We start from the raw sequence: 16815 nt of genomic DNA on the forward strand, positions 1-16815 counted from the left end.
AAAAGTCCAAAAATATTTATTTAAAAAAAAAAGGATATTTTTTAGCTCTTAAACAACACTTGCCTTTTTTTTTGTTTGTTTCAGAAATTAATTTTGCGATTCCTGTATGTACCATGTTTTGTATTATATGAGGGCAAGGGGAGAGAAGTCAAATGGAAGAGGCATTGATTTGGATAATGAATGTTTCCAGCTTCCAGCAGCTGGTGCATCAGATTGAGATATCTCTATGGATACAGTCTGCTCCTGTTCAAAGTCACGTATCATCAACATCAGCAGTGGTGTCGTTATCGCTTGCCACAAGGACCTCTCTGTTCTCGTATGTCCAGAACCCATTCAGATCAATTAGAATGCTGGTAACAGTGTCTCCTTGACTGCTATTGATTAAGTCTTGAAGAGAGATTTTGTAAGGATCCTTAGGCTTCACCATGTCAAAGATTTCATCCTATGAAAGAAAAGTCAAAATTGAGGAAAAAAACCCCACACATTAATGAGCAGAATAATGGCTACATTATACCCCAGACAGAATGATCTTTGGGTAACTAGTGCCACCCATGCTCATCTACAAAAAAACCCAAACCAAACCAAAACCAAAAACCCCCACAAACCCCAAACCAAACAAACTGTTAAGTCCCAAATCATTTAAGACACAAAGCACAATAATGGGCTACAGATAGGAGCAGTGTGCTCAGCTCCCACATCTCAAATAAGAATTTGCTTTTCTGGGGAGGCTTTGCCGTCAAAGTGGCAGCATGAAACTCAGTTTGCTTGTATGAGTAAAGTTTTATAGAAGCTTTTGTACTTTTTTTGAAGTACTAAAACTGCCAAATGTAAAGTAGGCAGTAATAAAGAGAGTTTTATAGACAAGTTTTTTATAGCTACCAGTCTGCCTCCCCCTCCCCGAGGGATGATCCTGAACCATAGAATAGACATACCAAGTATCTTCAAGTGTAAGGCATGGCAACATGTATTTAAAACAGGTGCTTTGTCTGTTAGTAAGGAAACTACTAGAACAGTTGCATACCAGATTTCTTACAAAGCAATTGCTGAATAGAAAGACATTTTCAAACCTAGAAGTAGGACAAACCAGTTCATCTCTACTGCTCTGCAAGTAAACATACAACAACCTAGAAACTACAATATAACATACATATCCTACGAGGACAGGCTGAGATAGGTGGGGTTGTTCAGCCTGGAGAAGAGAAGGCTGCAGAGAGACCATAGAGCAGCTTTTCATTAGTTAAAGGGGGACTGGAGGAAAGATGGGGGCAATCTCTTCAACAAGGCCTGCTGTGACAGGACAAGGGGTAACGGTGTTAAACTAAAGGAGGGTAGATTTAGACTGGATACAAAGAAAAAATTTTTTACTATGAGGGTGGCGAAAGACTGGCCCAGGTTGCCCAGGGAGGTGGTAGATGCCCCGTCCCTAGAAACATTCAAGGTCAGGTTGGACGGGCCCTGAGCAACCTGATCTAGTTGAAGATGTCCCTGCTCATTGCAGGGGGGGTTGGACTAGATGGCCTCTAAAGGTCCCTTCCAACCCAAACTATTCTGTGATTCTATGATAAATTATGAAATGCTTGTTCAAACATTTCACGTAGTACTCTATTCGGTAAAACTAACCTTGACATCCTGGAAAGAAACTGGTTCTTGTCCATGGATTTTCATTTGTTCCTGAATAGCCTAGAAAAAAATAAAAAAGAAAAGAAATATTAGGAATAGGTAGTGCAGTATTATACTGACACTGTATGAAACTTTTTTAATTCTTCTGCACCTTAAGCTGTATTGCCCGGTACAAAGCGTTCATGGTACTGCTTGCAGTCAATTCTCTTCCGCACGGGAGGCATGGGTGAGTTAAGGCATAATCAGTGATACGCATCTCTAGGTTCACAGATCTTAGTCAATATGGTGAGAACCCAACTTCCATTCCGGCCAGTGTTTGAGCACTCCACAAATGGGATATGCAGACACCTGAATATTATCACTCTACACTCAAAGCTTAAGACAGTAATACACTCAAACCAGAAGGTTAAGTTTTCTGACAAAGTGTGAAATGTAGACTAGGGAAAGAGAGAAGGGAAAAGACCAACCAGCAGACAGAAGAAGCAGCGTGGCTACTCACACTTTCAATTGCTTTGAAAACGGAACCTGTATTATGGTTGATCAAATAATAATGTGAGGGAGACGATCTGTTTGTCTATTTGAGCAATTGTCAATGCATGGAAGAGCTCTCCCAGTTCATGCCATAAGTGGGCATTTCTCATGTGGAGCAAAATAGTCTTGCCTACTCTCAGTTCTTTTAATGTGGTACTATTCAAACAGCTCCATCACCAAACCTCTGCCTGCAAATAACAACCATGAACAAAACTGTTTGTTTCACTGGCACAAGCTGCATAGCCTTGTCAGCACGGCTGTATCAGCTGCAGACCTACCCACACTTATGCTAGCAGAAAATCAATTATTCAGAATGAAAAGGAACCGTTCTGATATCAAGAAAAACTTAGAACATTCCATTTCAAAAAGTTTAAAGGAGGGACATATTCTGGAGTATGATCAAGCATCTGCTGTAGTCGAGGAATCTTTTCAGTAACTAAGCCATAAAGTATGTAACTGGAGACACGCACAAAAATAGCTATGCAACAGTAGCTTATAATACAGAATTACCTTGTTAAATTGCTTTCGTATTAGAATCACTTATGTACTATGACAATACTAAAAATTCATGTCGAACTGTAAATTAATACCCTTTATTAAAATCAGAGTCAGAGACAGCTGATGTGGCCCCTGGCCTCCCTGAGCCCTACTGCCACATGAACAGAAGTGGAGACAGAGGTGGGAATGGTGAGCTGTAAAAGCAGGGAGAGAAGACAAGTCATTGCTTAGTTTCTCTAGGATGCTTAGTATTGCCAAGTCGTGGCCTACAGTTGCCCATCAAGTGTACAACACAGCTACAACAACTAAAGAAAGTTCATGATGAGGTTCAACAGGCACATGCACAAACCCTGCCTGCGCCTGCAGCAGAACAACCCCGTGCAGCAGTACGCTCTGGGGGCCGGCTGGCTAGAAGCAGCTTGGCAGGAAAGGTGCTGGAGGTCTTGGTGCACAAGAAGTTGAACAAGAATCTGCAGGGTGCCCTTGTAGTGATGAACGCAGATAAATACTGGGCTGCATTAGTACAAGCAGGTTCAGGGAGGTGATTATTCCTCCTGACTCAACATTTGGACACAGTACTCCAGACGCAGCCTCACAGTTTTGGGCTCCCCTTTATGAGACACTGACAAACCAGTGAGAACCAACTAGAGGGCTATCAGGATGCTTGGGGGGCTAAAGCACAACACAGCTGAGACAAGAGGCTTGAGGTGGGGATTAATTCACCCATAGAACAGAAGGCCGGGGTGGTGGGAAAAATCTAATTACTCTTTTTAACTACCTAGCAGGTGGTTAGAGACAACAAGCGGCATTCCAATTAGACAAAGATGGGAGGAAGGGTGAAAGGAAGGGAGAAAAGTTGTCTCAGTCAGGGTGGTCAGACACGAGAACAGGGTGCCCAAAGAGGCTGCAGCCTCCCCTCCTTGGAGAGTAGCAAAACTTGCTGGACAGGCCCTGAGCAACTCGACCTAATCATGAAGCTGCCCCTGCTCTGAGTAGATGCTGGGAGCAGGTGACCTCCGAAGGTCCATTCCACCCTAAATTATTTGATGCTTCCAAGGCACCAAAAGAAAAAAATAAACTTGTGAGCTTTTGGGGGAGTGTTGTTTGTTTGTTATTAAAAAAAAGCCTTTCCTTTTTGGAAGAGGTCTTCCAGATAAGAAGTCTTATTTTTACAAAATGATATGGTTGTATCAAGGTTCATGTTCAACTGGAGACTTATTGCGTTATAGAAATAAAGTGGGTATAAGATTATGCCTTGAGCAGGCCTGAATGATTTACTTAATGAGCTGAATGAAGTATGTACCATGTTTGTCGTACTTTGAGCGTATGGCTAAGTACATTGACATTGTTTCTTTTTATAGTTACAATACAAAGATCCACATAAAGAAGACTGAAGTTCTTGTCCCTGCATATGAATAGATATCACTGAAGGGATCTTGTACACGAAAAAAGCGTCACACTCATAACTCAGCCTGAACTATCCACAGCAAAAATAGTATTTTACTGCACGACATTTCCCTTCCCAAGATATATCAGGTATCTATTAAAAAACCAAGACAAAAACCCAAAACATCTGCCCCCCAACCCTCAACCCAAACCCACCACAAGCCAGAAGAAAAACAAAAAAACCACTCTCACACAAACCACAATTTCAAGGAAGACTTTGCAAGCCTTAGGTTAATTTTAACAGCAACTAAAAAATTATAAGCTTATTTTAAATCTATTCTAGAAGCAATAGATAAAAATACAAAATATGAAAAATGCAAAAAGCTTTTTGCAATCAATACACTGAATGAAAAATCCACAGCTGTTCAGGCTCATGACTGCATTTCATTATTTTCATTTCTTCTACTGAATTTCAGGATTACAGTGGAAACTAAAACCATGGTCAATAACCAATTAGAACCATCGTAAGAGATTTTAATAGATAATCATTAGGCAATTTTAGGATACTTTCAATTGAAAGAAAAAAAAAAAATCAACAGAAAATATTTTTCCCAAACGAGTTTCATAACAGTTAATTTCAACTGCAGATAAAATGTTGAAAATACCTTTTGAATTCTTTCCAAGTTTTGGAACATTTTTTTAATATTTTAAATCTTCTTAGAAGTAGTTACTAGCCTCCCAGTGGGTACTAGTAATTTAAAGTGATTTCCTGCAGATCTGCATGCAGAAGCACACGGGCTATAACACTATAAACACAGAAAATGGCCTACCTGTAGAAAGAGACTTACCCTAAAGAAATAATTAAGGGAAAAGACATTCAGGTATCCTTTGTTCTCTATATCAAGCAGTTTGAAAATATATTGCAGAGCTGCAGGCTCCTTTCTGTTTTCTAATGCAAGCACAAAGTCCAGGTAGGTTTTATAGTCCTAAAAGTAGATACAATCATGTTTATTACAGTCTTCTTTCTAAATTGATTTTGCAAGCAGGAACTTTATAATTGGCGGCTATTTCATTGTAGGGGATCAGTCTATTTTCTGAAAAAGACAACGTGAAATAGAAAATGGCTGCTACCACCAATATGAATAGAAAAGTTAGGTTCTAATGACTGCTGATGATAGGAAATCCTGCCATCTTAGAGGTAAAATGGGATTCCAAGCATAAATCCAAATTAAACATACTATATATACTTTTAAATAATGATTAATACATCTTTAGACTGCTGAACATACCCAACTAGTGAAGAAAAGCCATATAAAAAGTTTTTCATTACCACAACTCAAACATCCAGTGGCAGCAAGCCTACCATTACCAAGCAGTGAACTATATGGCCAATTAATGTATATAATCCTTAGACCAGAGTAGGCAGGTTTGCAAATCATGCAGTAGAAGCATTAGTAGACATCACAAATATGTATCACACTTTTCTTTTTCATTAGTACTGATTCTTCGTTTCCTGATCAAGATACAGTTGTGACAAGGACAGAAATCCTTCAGTCCTATGTATATTACCCTGCCTGCCTTAAACACCAGAGTTGTGCTGCCATTCAGAGGGAGCTGGACAGGCTGGAGAAATGGGCTGACAGGAGCCTCATCAAGTTCAACAGAGCAAATGCAAAATCCTGCATCTGGGGAGGAATAACCTCATGCACCCACACACGCTGGGGGCTGACTAGTCAAAAAGCAGCTTTGCACAGACAGACCTGGGGGTCCTGATGGGCAGCAAAACTGAACACAGGCCAGTAATGTGTCCTTGTGGCAAAGGCTGCTGACAGCATCCTGAGCTGCTGGAAGAGCTTTGCTAGTAAGTCAAGCAAGGTGATCCTTCTCCTCTACTCAGCACTGCTTAGCCCACATCTGAGTGCTGGGTTCTGTTCTGGTCTCCCTCATAAAAGAGAGAGCTGGACCTACCGTAGCAAGCCCAGCAAAGGGCAACCCAGAGGATCTCTCATGACCGCAATGATTCTGTGATTCTACCAAAAACTGCTAAGGCACTTTTAGAGTTCAGCCATCTGAATACAGACAAAGTAGCAACACATTAAGTAAAGCTTTCAAACAGATATAAGTTTTTATTTTAACTCTAATTTAGTTAGACTCCCCATTTTTCAGAGCTATAGAAATCTACAAAATCCACTGTTGTCTTCGTGAGGAAGTGGACAGATTAGCTAACTTACACTAGTCTCAAGTGTGCCACTTGTCTTTGGTTCTCTTTAAATAATTACTTGTAACTAAAGCATTGCTACATCTATACATTTTTTCAACATGCACTTTATGTTATTGAATCTACAAGAAGCTTTATCCTGGGCTGTCTGAATTTTGCATCACCTCTGCTTTTCCAAACAAGCAACTTGTCTTTAAGCCGCTCTGCGATCACCTTGCTGTTAAGAAAATTAATTTTCTAATCTGCTGCATGGTCATTTGTGTGCACAATGATAAACAAATGTTACCTCAAGGTACTCTTTATTTTAAAGATACTGATTATGAAACATTTCCCATCTCAATAAGCCAAAGCTTTTATATAGTGAACAAAGTGAAAATATGTTATTACCATTTCACCATCATACGTTAAGCATTCCTGAAAGACACGATCCAAAAATATATTGGTCAGAGTCCCTGTTCCATACCGGGACAGTTCTTCTTTGCTGAGCATGCCATTGTGATCTTTATCAAGGTTTAAGTACTGGCCTAGGAGGAGATAGAGAGGGCAAAACATAATATACCTATATCAGCAAAGAACTGTTTCAACAGAGAAAGAAAACGTAGCACTTCTTTAACGTTTATTTAATTTTCATCATAAAGTTAATGCAGTTAAGTGGGAATATGCTAGATCCACAATAACATTCATAGAGCATCATAAATGAGCACAGAACATAGCAGGAGGGGAAGTGGGATTCCCATAACACGGTGTTAGTAGTTCTACTCCAAGGTAAAGGCTCAAAAGTAAAGGTTGTGTATACACAGAAAGGAGCAGAAGGCTAAGAGCGTATTATTTTAGAGAGATCTGCTCTAAGAATGAGAAAAGAGCCAAAGGTGATGCAAAAGCATGAATAGAACAGTCAAAAGAGAAGGTTACAGAGGAAACTTGTGCCTTGTGCAACAAGCACACAATGACAGAGGATCAAAGCATGGTAAAGAGCAACAGTGGGGAACCAAAACTGTAAAGAAAGTCAAGAAGATATACTGAAAGGATGGCTACAGGAGTTGAAAATACGTTATCAGGAGGATTTAAAGAGACAAAACCAGAGGAAAAATAACACTAAGAATGTGACTAAGTCATGCAAGGAGGGGTGGGGGCAGGCCAAAAAAAAAAAAAAAAAAAAAGCATTCACATATAAAGGAACCTACCATAAACTCTTAATGCAGAAGGAGCAGAAAACCAATTTGTTTCCTGACTTTCTTTAGAAAGTTCTTCATCCCTTAACTAAGTGAAACATAAGATTAGAATTCAGAAAGAGTAAATTAAAATACAATAGTATATGCTAAGAGATCTTTACCTCCAGTAAGTCATCCAGGAAGCTACAAGCTAAAATATCCTGTATCTTTATCTTTCCTGCAGCAAGAAAAGGAAAACACGTTTAACAGTTGCCCAGCCAACATGTCCATTTGACTGTTCTCATTTAGATGGTTCTGCTTAAGAAAGAAGTATTCTGAGCAGAAAAAAAAAAAGAAGCCTTTTTGAAAAGAGAAAACTAACTTCTAACATCAAGGATAAGGCTGTAATTTAAGAGATACAATAAAAATAGCTTTTAAAACAACTGAATAAAACTAGCCTGATACTGGCAGAAGAGGACTTATCCTGAAACCTTAAAAGCCAGAAAGCTAGATGAAAAACATCAGTTCAAAATGTAAAATAAAAAACACAAAGAAAGTATGCTTAAAACATTTGTTGGAATAATAGTCTCTCAAATGATGTGATATTTTTACACCTTCAGAAACTACAAGCGTGACACAAAGCTAAGGTGGCAGAATTCACTGTTCTGCTGTTTTAGCTTCAACTGTTGGGCAGACACTGCACAACTAGCTGTGCAAAATAATGGCATTATAACTTCACACACCCTCTCTCTACTGTTTGTAATTACCTCTACCAGAGGCTACTGCCCACACAACTCTGACATCTTTGAGTAGCACAGCTAGATTTTGAAAATACATACAGTTTGTGACTTAAATCAAGGGCGTAAGAAAAAAGCAAGCTGTTCTCTAAGGGAGCTGCATCTGTAATAAGGACTAACAGTCACCACTGCAAACCTTTTCTAATGAGTTTACATGGTGTACACAAATTTAATCACAGGAGGAGCACACCACAATAAGCATTCTTGAGCATTTCCACAGCTCTGTGGATGTCCTGCCAAGCAGTTCCATTGTTAGTTGCTGTTTTCTATTCACCCTAAACACTTATTAGCTACTGCTAATGATGCATTATGATGAAACAATAACTTATTTGTCAGTTTCTATGAGATAGCTCTACAGTACCACAACTGATGGGCATCTCAGAAATTCATTAGCTGTAGAAGTGGATTATTAGACCCTGTAGAGACTCATGGTCTTCAGTGGAGATTAATCTTCAAATACAAATTGCTGAACAAAAGCCTACAAAGACAACTAGATATTACTTTGAAAACACAAGTAGCTTCCTGGAAACATTTTAAAAATTAAAATACTCCCACATATTTAAAATTTTGAAAAATAGGACCTACCTGTTCTGAGAGGATCCAGAAAGAAGAAGAACTTTCTAACTGCTGTGCAGACATAAAAGGAGTAAAAAGATTTTTCTAAACCATCCAGTTGTGGCAAAGTAGGAATGAGTTCCAAAATATAGTTTTCTAAATCCTGCAAGAATTAAGAAAAGAACAGAAAACAAGCTTTAAATACTACTATTGTTGCATGTTTGCTGTATTCCACCCTGGCTTTCAAGTATATTTTGTTAAAAATACAATCCTGCAACAATGCAGGAAAGAGCATGAAAGCAGGCAAAAAAAGCTTCTGTCTCCATGCAAGAAATCCTAGCTCATAGACATGCACATGTAATGCCATGACTGAAATAGTCTATGAATAAAGCAGAAAAGTAGACGATATTTACATGTAAATATAAAGGCATTCAACTGTATGTTTCAAATACCAGTGCATAACTCCTAATTGGAGTGGCAACTAGAATCTTACTTATTTTATAATATTAACTCCTGTTAGATCAGGAGAATAACTCACTGGGGCGACTCTAGCCATCCCTTTTTGTCATTTCTACTATATCCTACTAAATCTAGTAAAGTGCTCATGACATGAAACCTTGATATCTACAATCTCTTTTTCAGAGAACTACCCATATGTTAAAAAGGCTAGCAGCACTCTCACCACCAAATCTCTAGCACACAGAGACTGCTATTTATCCAAACATATGTGCCCACCCCAAATCTAATTATGATATAAGCTTTTATGAGATAAGACTGGAATAAAAGTGAAGCCTTTCTGATGTTCTGTCATTTGACTAAAGACACATTAAGTTAATCAAGAATTTACTTACTGATTCTCTGAGGTAGCCCTGTCCTGCCACGTCATATAAACTGAGACCTATTCTTGTCTGATGAAGCCATACTGTAAAACAGAAAATGGAATCACAATGCAAAAACAGAGAGGATTTTTGAGGCCTCACCAAAATTTGAAGTTATTCTAAAGGCCACAAGGCACTGTTGGGTGTTAAGTGCCTCTGTTTCCCACTTTTTTGAGATTTAAGCAAAGCCATGATACATACCAGCCCTGCTTAGAAATACCGTTTCAGTCTCTAAGTTGGTAAAGAGTCACTGGCGATATATGGTACACTGTGGCCAAGACTGCCTTATAATAACTAGATGGGAGAAATGCCTGAGCAGGCACATTTTATCTGGTACATGGAATCATATGGATTTGTTCTCTCTTGCTGACCTAGATATGTGTAGCATTTCATTTTCACTGCATTAAAAACAGCTGTACAATATAATTTACAGATTGATTATCAGATTACTACAGCTCCTTGTGCAGCACGAGACGTTGCAGCTACAGCCAAAGGTCTTACCCTCACTTCCGAGTTACAACAGAATTAGAATAGCACAAGCATCTATTTTTGCAAATGAGAAGGCGCATTAATCACACAATCTATAGGACAATGTGCTTGAGGCCATTGTTAAAGCCCAGTAACAGAGATGGAGTACAGATTAGGCACAAAAACTATTACTCACATTTCACATTAAATTTAACTTCAATTTTATGAAGAAACAGTTTAAAAGTTTCTCTTACGGAATATGAGCTGTGCTTCATACCAACATTAATCTCTTCAGGGTAAGTATTTGTCAAGGTGGACTGAGTATCACTTAGAGATGACAGAGGCTATACAGTGAGGCTGTTTCTTTGTTGGCTGAAGTTTAAAGATAAGTGTATCATACAGTCTGAAGTGATTCAAGACACTTACTAGGCTTGACTTGTTTGGACAAAGCCAACAGACTTGACCACCTTTCCTCCTGAAGGGGGGAGCGTTAGTGGAGACAAATGGTGCTTTGGGAAATGCTTCACCATTATCCAGTTAATGTCACCATTCTCTCACCCCCTCCCAAAAGGGCTGTGTAGATCACTAAGAAAGAGGAAGAAAGACTAACCCATGGACTGTAGGAACTCCTCCAGAAGCAGGTAGGAAGAGAAAGACAGAATGCTACATGTTCAGCACAAGTGTGTGAGTACATGCAGCTATTCCTAAAACTTTACCAATCATATAAAAGAAAAACCCCAAAAGCTCATTGATGAGTTCAGCTGGTTGGAGAATACCATCACACACCCAAAGCACAGCAGTTTAAGATGTTTTTAGCTCAGGATGGTATGGCCTCTTCCCTGCTGCAGCATTACTCTGGAGGCTGACCGCTCTGCTGCACAAGCTTCATCAAAACAAGGTGAAATGTGGGACTGCACTGCCCCAACTTGGACCAGCTCAAGCAGCTGCAGAATAACTCCCTTCATCATCCGTTACTTTCCTCTCCTTTCAGTGACACACTGAAGGACTTTCAGCAGTGAATACAGGTGGAAATCACTAATTCCAATCTAAAGTATTAACTGAAAGTTCCTACAGGAATTTAAGCCTTTTCGTCCTTTAATACCTGGCCTGGTCTTAGCCCGCACATGGAATGCTGTAAAACAGACAATAGAAATGATCTCAGATACTGCACAGGCATACTACTGGGCTGACTTCATTATGCAATTCCAGTGCTAGCAAAACTAAGGATCCTTATTCAACTGACACAAGAGGGACTTGCAGACAATCACTGCGATGGGACCTTATGCTGGCCAAAGTCTGAAAACAAAATCTGGCTGACATGGGACATGCCAAAAGGTTTCCAGTCTCCAAAATTTTTTTTTTATTATTTGTTTGGATTTTTTGTTGTTGGCTTGGGGGTTTTTGCGCTGTTCTTTTTCCTTAAGTCTTTTACAAAAGACTTAAAACAACTGGGTGAAATAAATGAAATAAAGAGCTCTGAAAGAACCTCTGTTGTGTCCATCTGGGTAGGCCTTTTTGAAATGCATACAATTTTCACAGACTTCTTCGCAAGTCTGCTATCTTGCAGCTTTTGGGTTTGCTGCTTCTTGCAAATGGGTCTATTACTCCTTTCTTGCATACTCTGCATGAGTTGAGCAGGAAACCTGCTGAGTAGATATCTCTCATCCCTTGCACCACAAGATTTTACGTTAAACAAGCTGAGCTGCTCTAGGGAAAGGTGCTATTCTCCCCTCCTGAAGGCTCTGCCAGACCTAAGAACACAGTAGCCAGTGGACAAGGCAATGAGGCAACCTTCCTTTCTGCTATGCAGCCTCAGCTTTTTAAACAAGATTTTTTTAAAAAAAAAGGCATTTTTCAGCCCAAGTGGTTATTTATAACAAAAAATAGCTGAAAATATGGTAAGGCTATAGTGACAAGCACAAGAATGTATTGACATATTTGAGAAGCACAGTCTGAAAACACAAATACCACCATTCTGTAGAAGGAAATATTGCAAACAAAGCTATCTGCTGGACAGTCTCTTATCTGCTGGACAGGCCCAGAGGAGGGCCATGAAGTTGGTGAAGGGTTTAGAGGGGGAACCATACAAGGAGCTGCTAAAGGGACTTGGTTTGCTCAGTCTAGAGAAGAGGAGACTGAGGGAAGACCTCATTGCAGTCTACAGCTTCCTCACAAGGGGAGGAGGAGGGGCAAGCACTGATCACAGAATGGCAGGGTTTGGAAGGGATCTCTGTAGATCATCTTGTCCAACCCCCCTGCTTCAGCAGGCACACCCAGAGCAGGGGGCACAGGACCACGTCCAGGTGGGTTCTGAATGTCTCCAGGGAAGGAGACTCCACAGCCTCCCTGGGCAGCCTGTGCCACTGCTCTGTCACCCCCACAGGAAAGAAGTTTTTTTCTCGTATTGAGGTAGAACTTCCTATGTTCCAACTTGTGCTCATTGCCCCTTGTCCTGTCACTGGGCACTATTGAAAAGAGCCTAGTCCATCATCCTGACACCCACCCTTTAGATATTTATAGATATTTATGAAATCCCCCCTCAGTCTTCTCTCCTCCAGGCTGAACAAACCCAAGTCTCTCAGCCTTTCCTCATATGGGAGATGCTCCAGTCCCCGATCACCTTGGTAGCCCTCCGCTGGACTTGCTCAAGCAGTTCCACATCCTTCTTAAACTGGGGGGCCCAAAACTGGATGCAGTACTCCCAATGTGGTCTCACTAGGGCAGACTAGAGGGGGAGGATAACCTCTCTCGACCTGCTGGCCACACTCCTCTTAATGCACCCAAGGATACCATTGGCCTTCTTGGCCACAGGGGCATATTGCTGGCTCATGGTCAGCTGCTTGTCCACCAGCACTCCCAGGTCCTTCTCGACAGAGCTGCTTTCCAGGAGTTCAGCCCCCAGCCTGTACTGGTGCATGGGGTTGTTCCTCCCCAGGTGCAGGACCTTGCACTTGCTCTTGTTGAATTTCATCAGGTTCCCCTCGGCCCAGCTCTCCAGCCTCTCCAGGTCTCGCTGGATGGCAGCACAGCCTTCTGGTGTATCAGCCACTCCTCCCAGCTGGTATCATCAGCAAACTTGCTGAGGTTACACTCTATCCCATCATCCAGGTCACTGATGAATATGTTCAACAGGACCGGACCCAGCACAGACCCCTGGGAGTACCACTAGTGACAGGCCTCCATCTAGACTCTGCTGGATCACAGCCCTCTGAGTTCTGTTGTTGAGCCAGTTGTCAATCCACCTCACTGTCCACTCATCCAACCCACACTTCCTTAGCTTGCCTGTGAGGAGGCTAAGGGAGACACTGTCGAATGCCTTACCGAAGTCAAGACAGACAATATCCACTGCTCTCCCTTCATCGACCCAGCCAGTCACGCCACCATAGAAGGCTGCCAGGTTGGTCAAGCATGATCTTCCCTTGGTGAATCCATGGTGACTACTTCTGATAACCTTCTTTTCCTCTACATGCCTGGAGATGATCTCCAGGATGAACTGCTCCATCACCTTTCCAGGGATGGAGGTGAGGCTGACTGGCCTATAGTTCCCCAGGTCCTCCTTCTTGCCCTTTTTGAAGACCGGAGTGACATTTGCGGTCCTCCAGTCCTCGGGCACCTCTCCTGTCCTCCATGACCTTTCAAAGATGATGGAGAGTGGCTCAGCAAGAACATCCACCAGCTCCCTCAGCACTTGCGGGTGCATCCCATTGGGGCCCATGGAGTTGTGAGGGTCCAGTTTGCCTAGGGGACCTCTGACCCAGTCTTTCTCAACTGATGGTAAGTCTTCCTTTGTCCCAATTTGTCCTCTCCTCTCTGGGGGCTGAGATGCCTGAGGGCCAGCCTTAGCAGTAAAGACCGAGGCAAAGAAGGCATTCAGTAACTCCACCTTCTCTGCATCCTGCGTTACCAGGGCCCCTTCCTTGTTCAGCAGTGGGCCCACTGTATCCCCAGTCTTCCTTTTACTGCTGATGTATTTAAAGAAGCCCTTCTAGTTATCTTTGACATGAATTGCCAGATTTAGTTCCAAGTGGGCCTTGGCCTTCCTTGTCACATCTCTGCACACCCTGACAACACTCCTGTATTCCTCCCAGGTAGTCAGTCCCTTTTTCCACATACTGTGAACCTCCCTCTTCCATTTGAGTTTCTCTAGAAGCTCTTTGCTCATCCATGCAGGTCTCCTGGCTCCTCTGCCTGACTTCTTCCTTCTGGGGATATACCGATCTTGAGCTCAGAGGAAGTGGTCCTTGAATACTATCCAGCTTTCTTGGCCCCCCCTGCCTTCCAGAGCCCTAGCCCATGGGATTCCTCCTAGCAGGTCTTTGAAAAGGCCAAAGTTGGCCCTCTTGAAGTCCAAGGTTGTAACCTGACTTATAGCCCTGCTTCTACCTCACAGTATCCTAAACTTGACCATCTCATGGTCACTGCAGCCAAGGGTACCCCCAACTCTCACATCCTCAACCAGCCCTTTCTTGTTTGTTAGGATAAGGTCGAGCATCACATCTGGCCTCATTGGCTCCTCCACCACTTGCATCAAAAACTTGTCCTCGATGCTTTGCAGGAACCTTCTGGATCGTGCATGGCTCATGATGATCTCTTCTCTCTGGTGACCTATGACAGGACCCAAGGGAATGGCAGGAAGACGTGCCAGGGGAGGTTTAGGTTGGATATTAGGAAAAGGTTCTTCACCCAGAGGGTGGTGGAGCGCTGGAACAGGCTCCCCAGGGAAGCAGTCACAGCACTAAGCCTGATGCTATTCAAGAAGCACTTGGACAATGCCCTCAGAGATGTGGTGTAAATTTGGGGTTGTCCTGTGCAGGGACAGGAGTTGGACTCGATGATCCTTGTGGGTCCTTTCCAACTCAACATTCTATGATTCTATGTCTGATCACAGTGGTTAGGATTACACTTGCCACATTACTTCACTGTTTTGCTCTTCACAGTATTGCCTGAATAAAGGAAATCAGAATGACAATATATATAACAAACAGATCAAGGATGTCTCTGACTGAGGAGAGGTGGATTTCAGAAGTAGGGTTAACTCCCACCTACTAATAACCGGAAAAAAATCCCAAGTCTCCAGGAAAACAGCATTAGCAATCAAGGGTGAGATCTCACCGCTCTTGAAGAGAACAGCAAGTAATTAATAAAGCTTAAAATAGACTTGAAAATAAAAAAACTTCTCATCAACACAGAAGAAGCGTCAACTAACCTTTTCGCATGACATAATTGAAAAACTGCATGATAGATATCCTCCCGTAAGGATCATTATGGAGTAATTTAGCAAAGATCTTAGCTGTGAAGAACTGCCTGTAAAACACAAACACAAAGCTACTTCTGTGCATCTGATTACACTACACTGACAGGTCTACCTACAGCATCCAAAACATACGGACACTTTAAAATACTGTTTTAATGTTACAGAATGTGTACTGTGTATTCAAAGACATTAATTTGCTACACTACACCCATCAAGTGTACAAGTAACCTACCAAGTAACAACGGTAAACTCAATAAAAAGCAGCTGTCTTTGCTGCTCATGAAACTCTTCAGTGATGACAGAGTCCTGAGAGCTTTCATTCAATTTACTTTCTCTTTAGTACAATATATTTGGTAGCTTCCAATCTTCTACAACGATATGCACATAAAAGGAACTGCGAGTACTGACAACTAATCTGCTCTGCCCGAACTCAATCACAAAGCTATGTGCACAACAGCAGTCTCTAACGGGAGCATAAAGAAGGAAAATTCACCATATGCTGTACACAGAACATCTGGTAGGCAATTTACGATCAGAAGATATTAGGGAAGGATGGACAATATCACTAGAGACATGATTCCCTCTTCAAATACAAAATGTGCTGTTTATTGGCCACTAACATTGTAAAAATGCTCATGCTGGTAAGAATTTCTTCTTCAAAAGGATGCAATACTCCCCTTGCAGACACCTCTATCAGAAGTCCCCTCACAGATGTAGGGCAATATATCTTTGCATGGATGCAAAGCAACTAGCTCATTAAAAACTACATAGACATGATTTTATTGCACCAGTATCCTGTTTCTGTCTATTTTAGCAACTGAAAGTTACGGCAGCACTTAGGTTTAGCCAAAGTAAGCATACACAAGAGAAGAAAGCCTTACTTGCACTTAGGTCCAGCTTTTTCACCAACTTTCAGGAAGTTCTCATAATTGATCATTGCTTCTTCCCCAATCATTGGTGATGTCTGATGTTTGTCCAGTAGAAACCATAGATTCTAAAAGGCATTTATATTTCGTTAAGAAGATGTATCTATAGAGATGTTAACATGCTTAAGACAGAGCATCTAAGAAATGCAGCAAAAATGTGGTTTTGCTGCAAGGCTATCTCAGTTAATGAGTACACACTGTCAGTTCAGCCAGGAAAGTAAGCAAGCAGTATTTCCACTGCTCTAAACTGGTGTTAAACCACACACAGACACACACACACACTCACTCACTAGGATTTCTAGGGTCACACCCCTTTTTGTCTTTGCACTGCAGTAAACGCAACCATCTTTGGAGTCTCTCTCAGTGATACTTAAACAGTGCTTGTTTCTTCTTCTGGGTGCACTAGGGAAATTGTTGGAGTGTGCTGGAAAACCAGAAGCCATAGTCCTCATACGTATCATGATGAGGAAGCTTTACATTGACATTAGCAGCCCAAGACTATCCAGCACTTCAGCTTTAGCTAGTGCTTCACA

General features: G+C 41.5%; 1 protein-coding gene across 4 annotated transcripts in view; it reads right to left on the minus strand.

The window, feature by feature from the left end:
• The window catches only part of PPP2R3C (protein phosphatase 2 regulatory subunit B''gamma), a 19231-nt gene continuing 2416 nt past the window's right edge, over nucleotides 1–16815 (minus strand). For all 4 annotated transcript variants that reach the window (XM_064460259.1, XM_064460257.1, XM_064460258.1 and 1 more), the window contains exons 4-13: nucleotides 16238–16350; nucleotides 15309–15406; nucleotides 9608–9678; nucleotides 8787–8919; nucleotides 7587–7642; nucleotides 7438–7513; nucleotides 6641–6777; nucleotides 4884–5021; nucleotides 1621–1680; nucleotides 1–442 (exon numbers count right to left, since the gene is read on the minus strand). In XM_064460259.1, coding sequence (XP_064316329.1) covers nucleotides 254–442; nucleotides 1621–1680; nucleotides 4884–5021; nucleotides 6641–6777; nucleotides 7438–7513; nucleotides 7587–7642; nucleotides 8787–8919; nucleotides 9608–9678; nucleotides 15309–15406; nucleotides 16238–16350 — 1071 coding nt within the window. In that variant the 3' untranslated portion in view covers nucleotides 1–253. The remainder of the gene's footprint in view (nucleotides 443–1620; nucleotides 1681–4883; nucleotides 5022–6640; nucleotides 6778–7437; nucleotides 7514–7586; nucleotides 7643–8786; nucleotides 8920–9607; nucleotides 9679–15308; nucleotides 15407–16237; nucleotides 16351–16815) is intronic.

This window comes from Phalacrocorax carbo, chromosome 9 (genome assembly GCF_963921805.1).
Source record: "Phalacrocorax carbo chromosome 9, bPhaCar2.1, whole genome shotgun sequence".
Lineage (NCBI taxonomy): Eukaryota > Metazoa > Chordata > Aves > Suliformes > Phalacrocoracidae > Phalacrocorax > Phalacrocorax carbo.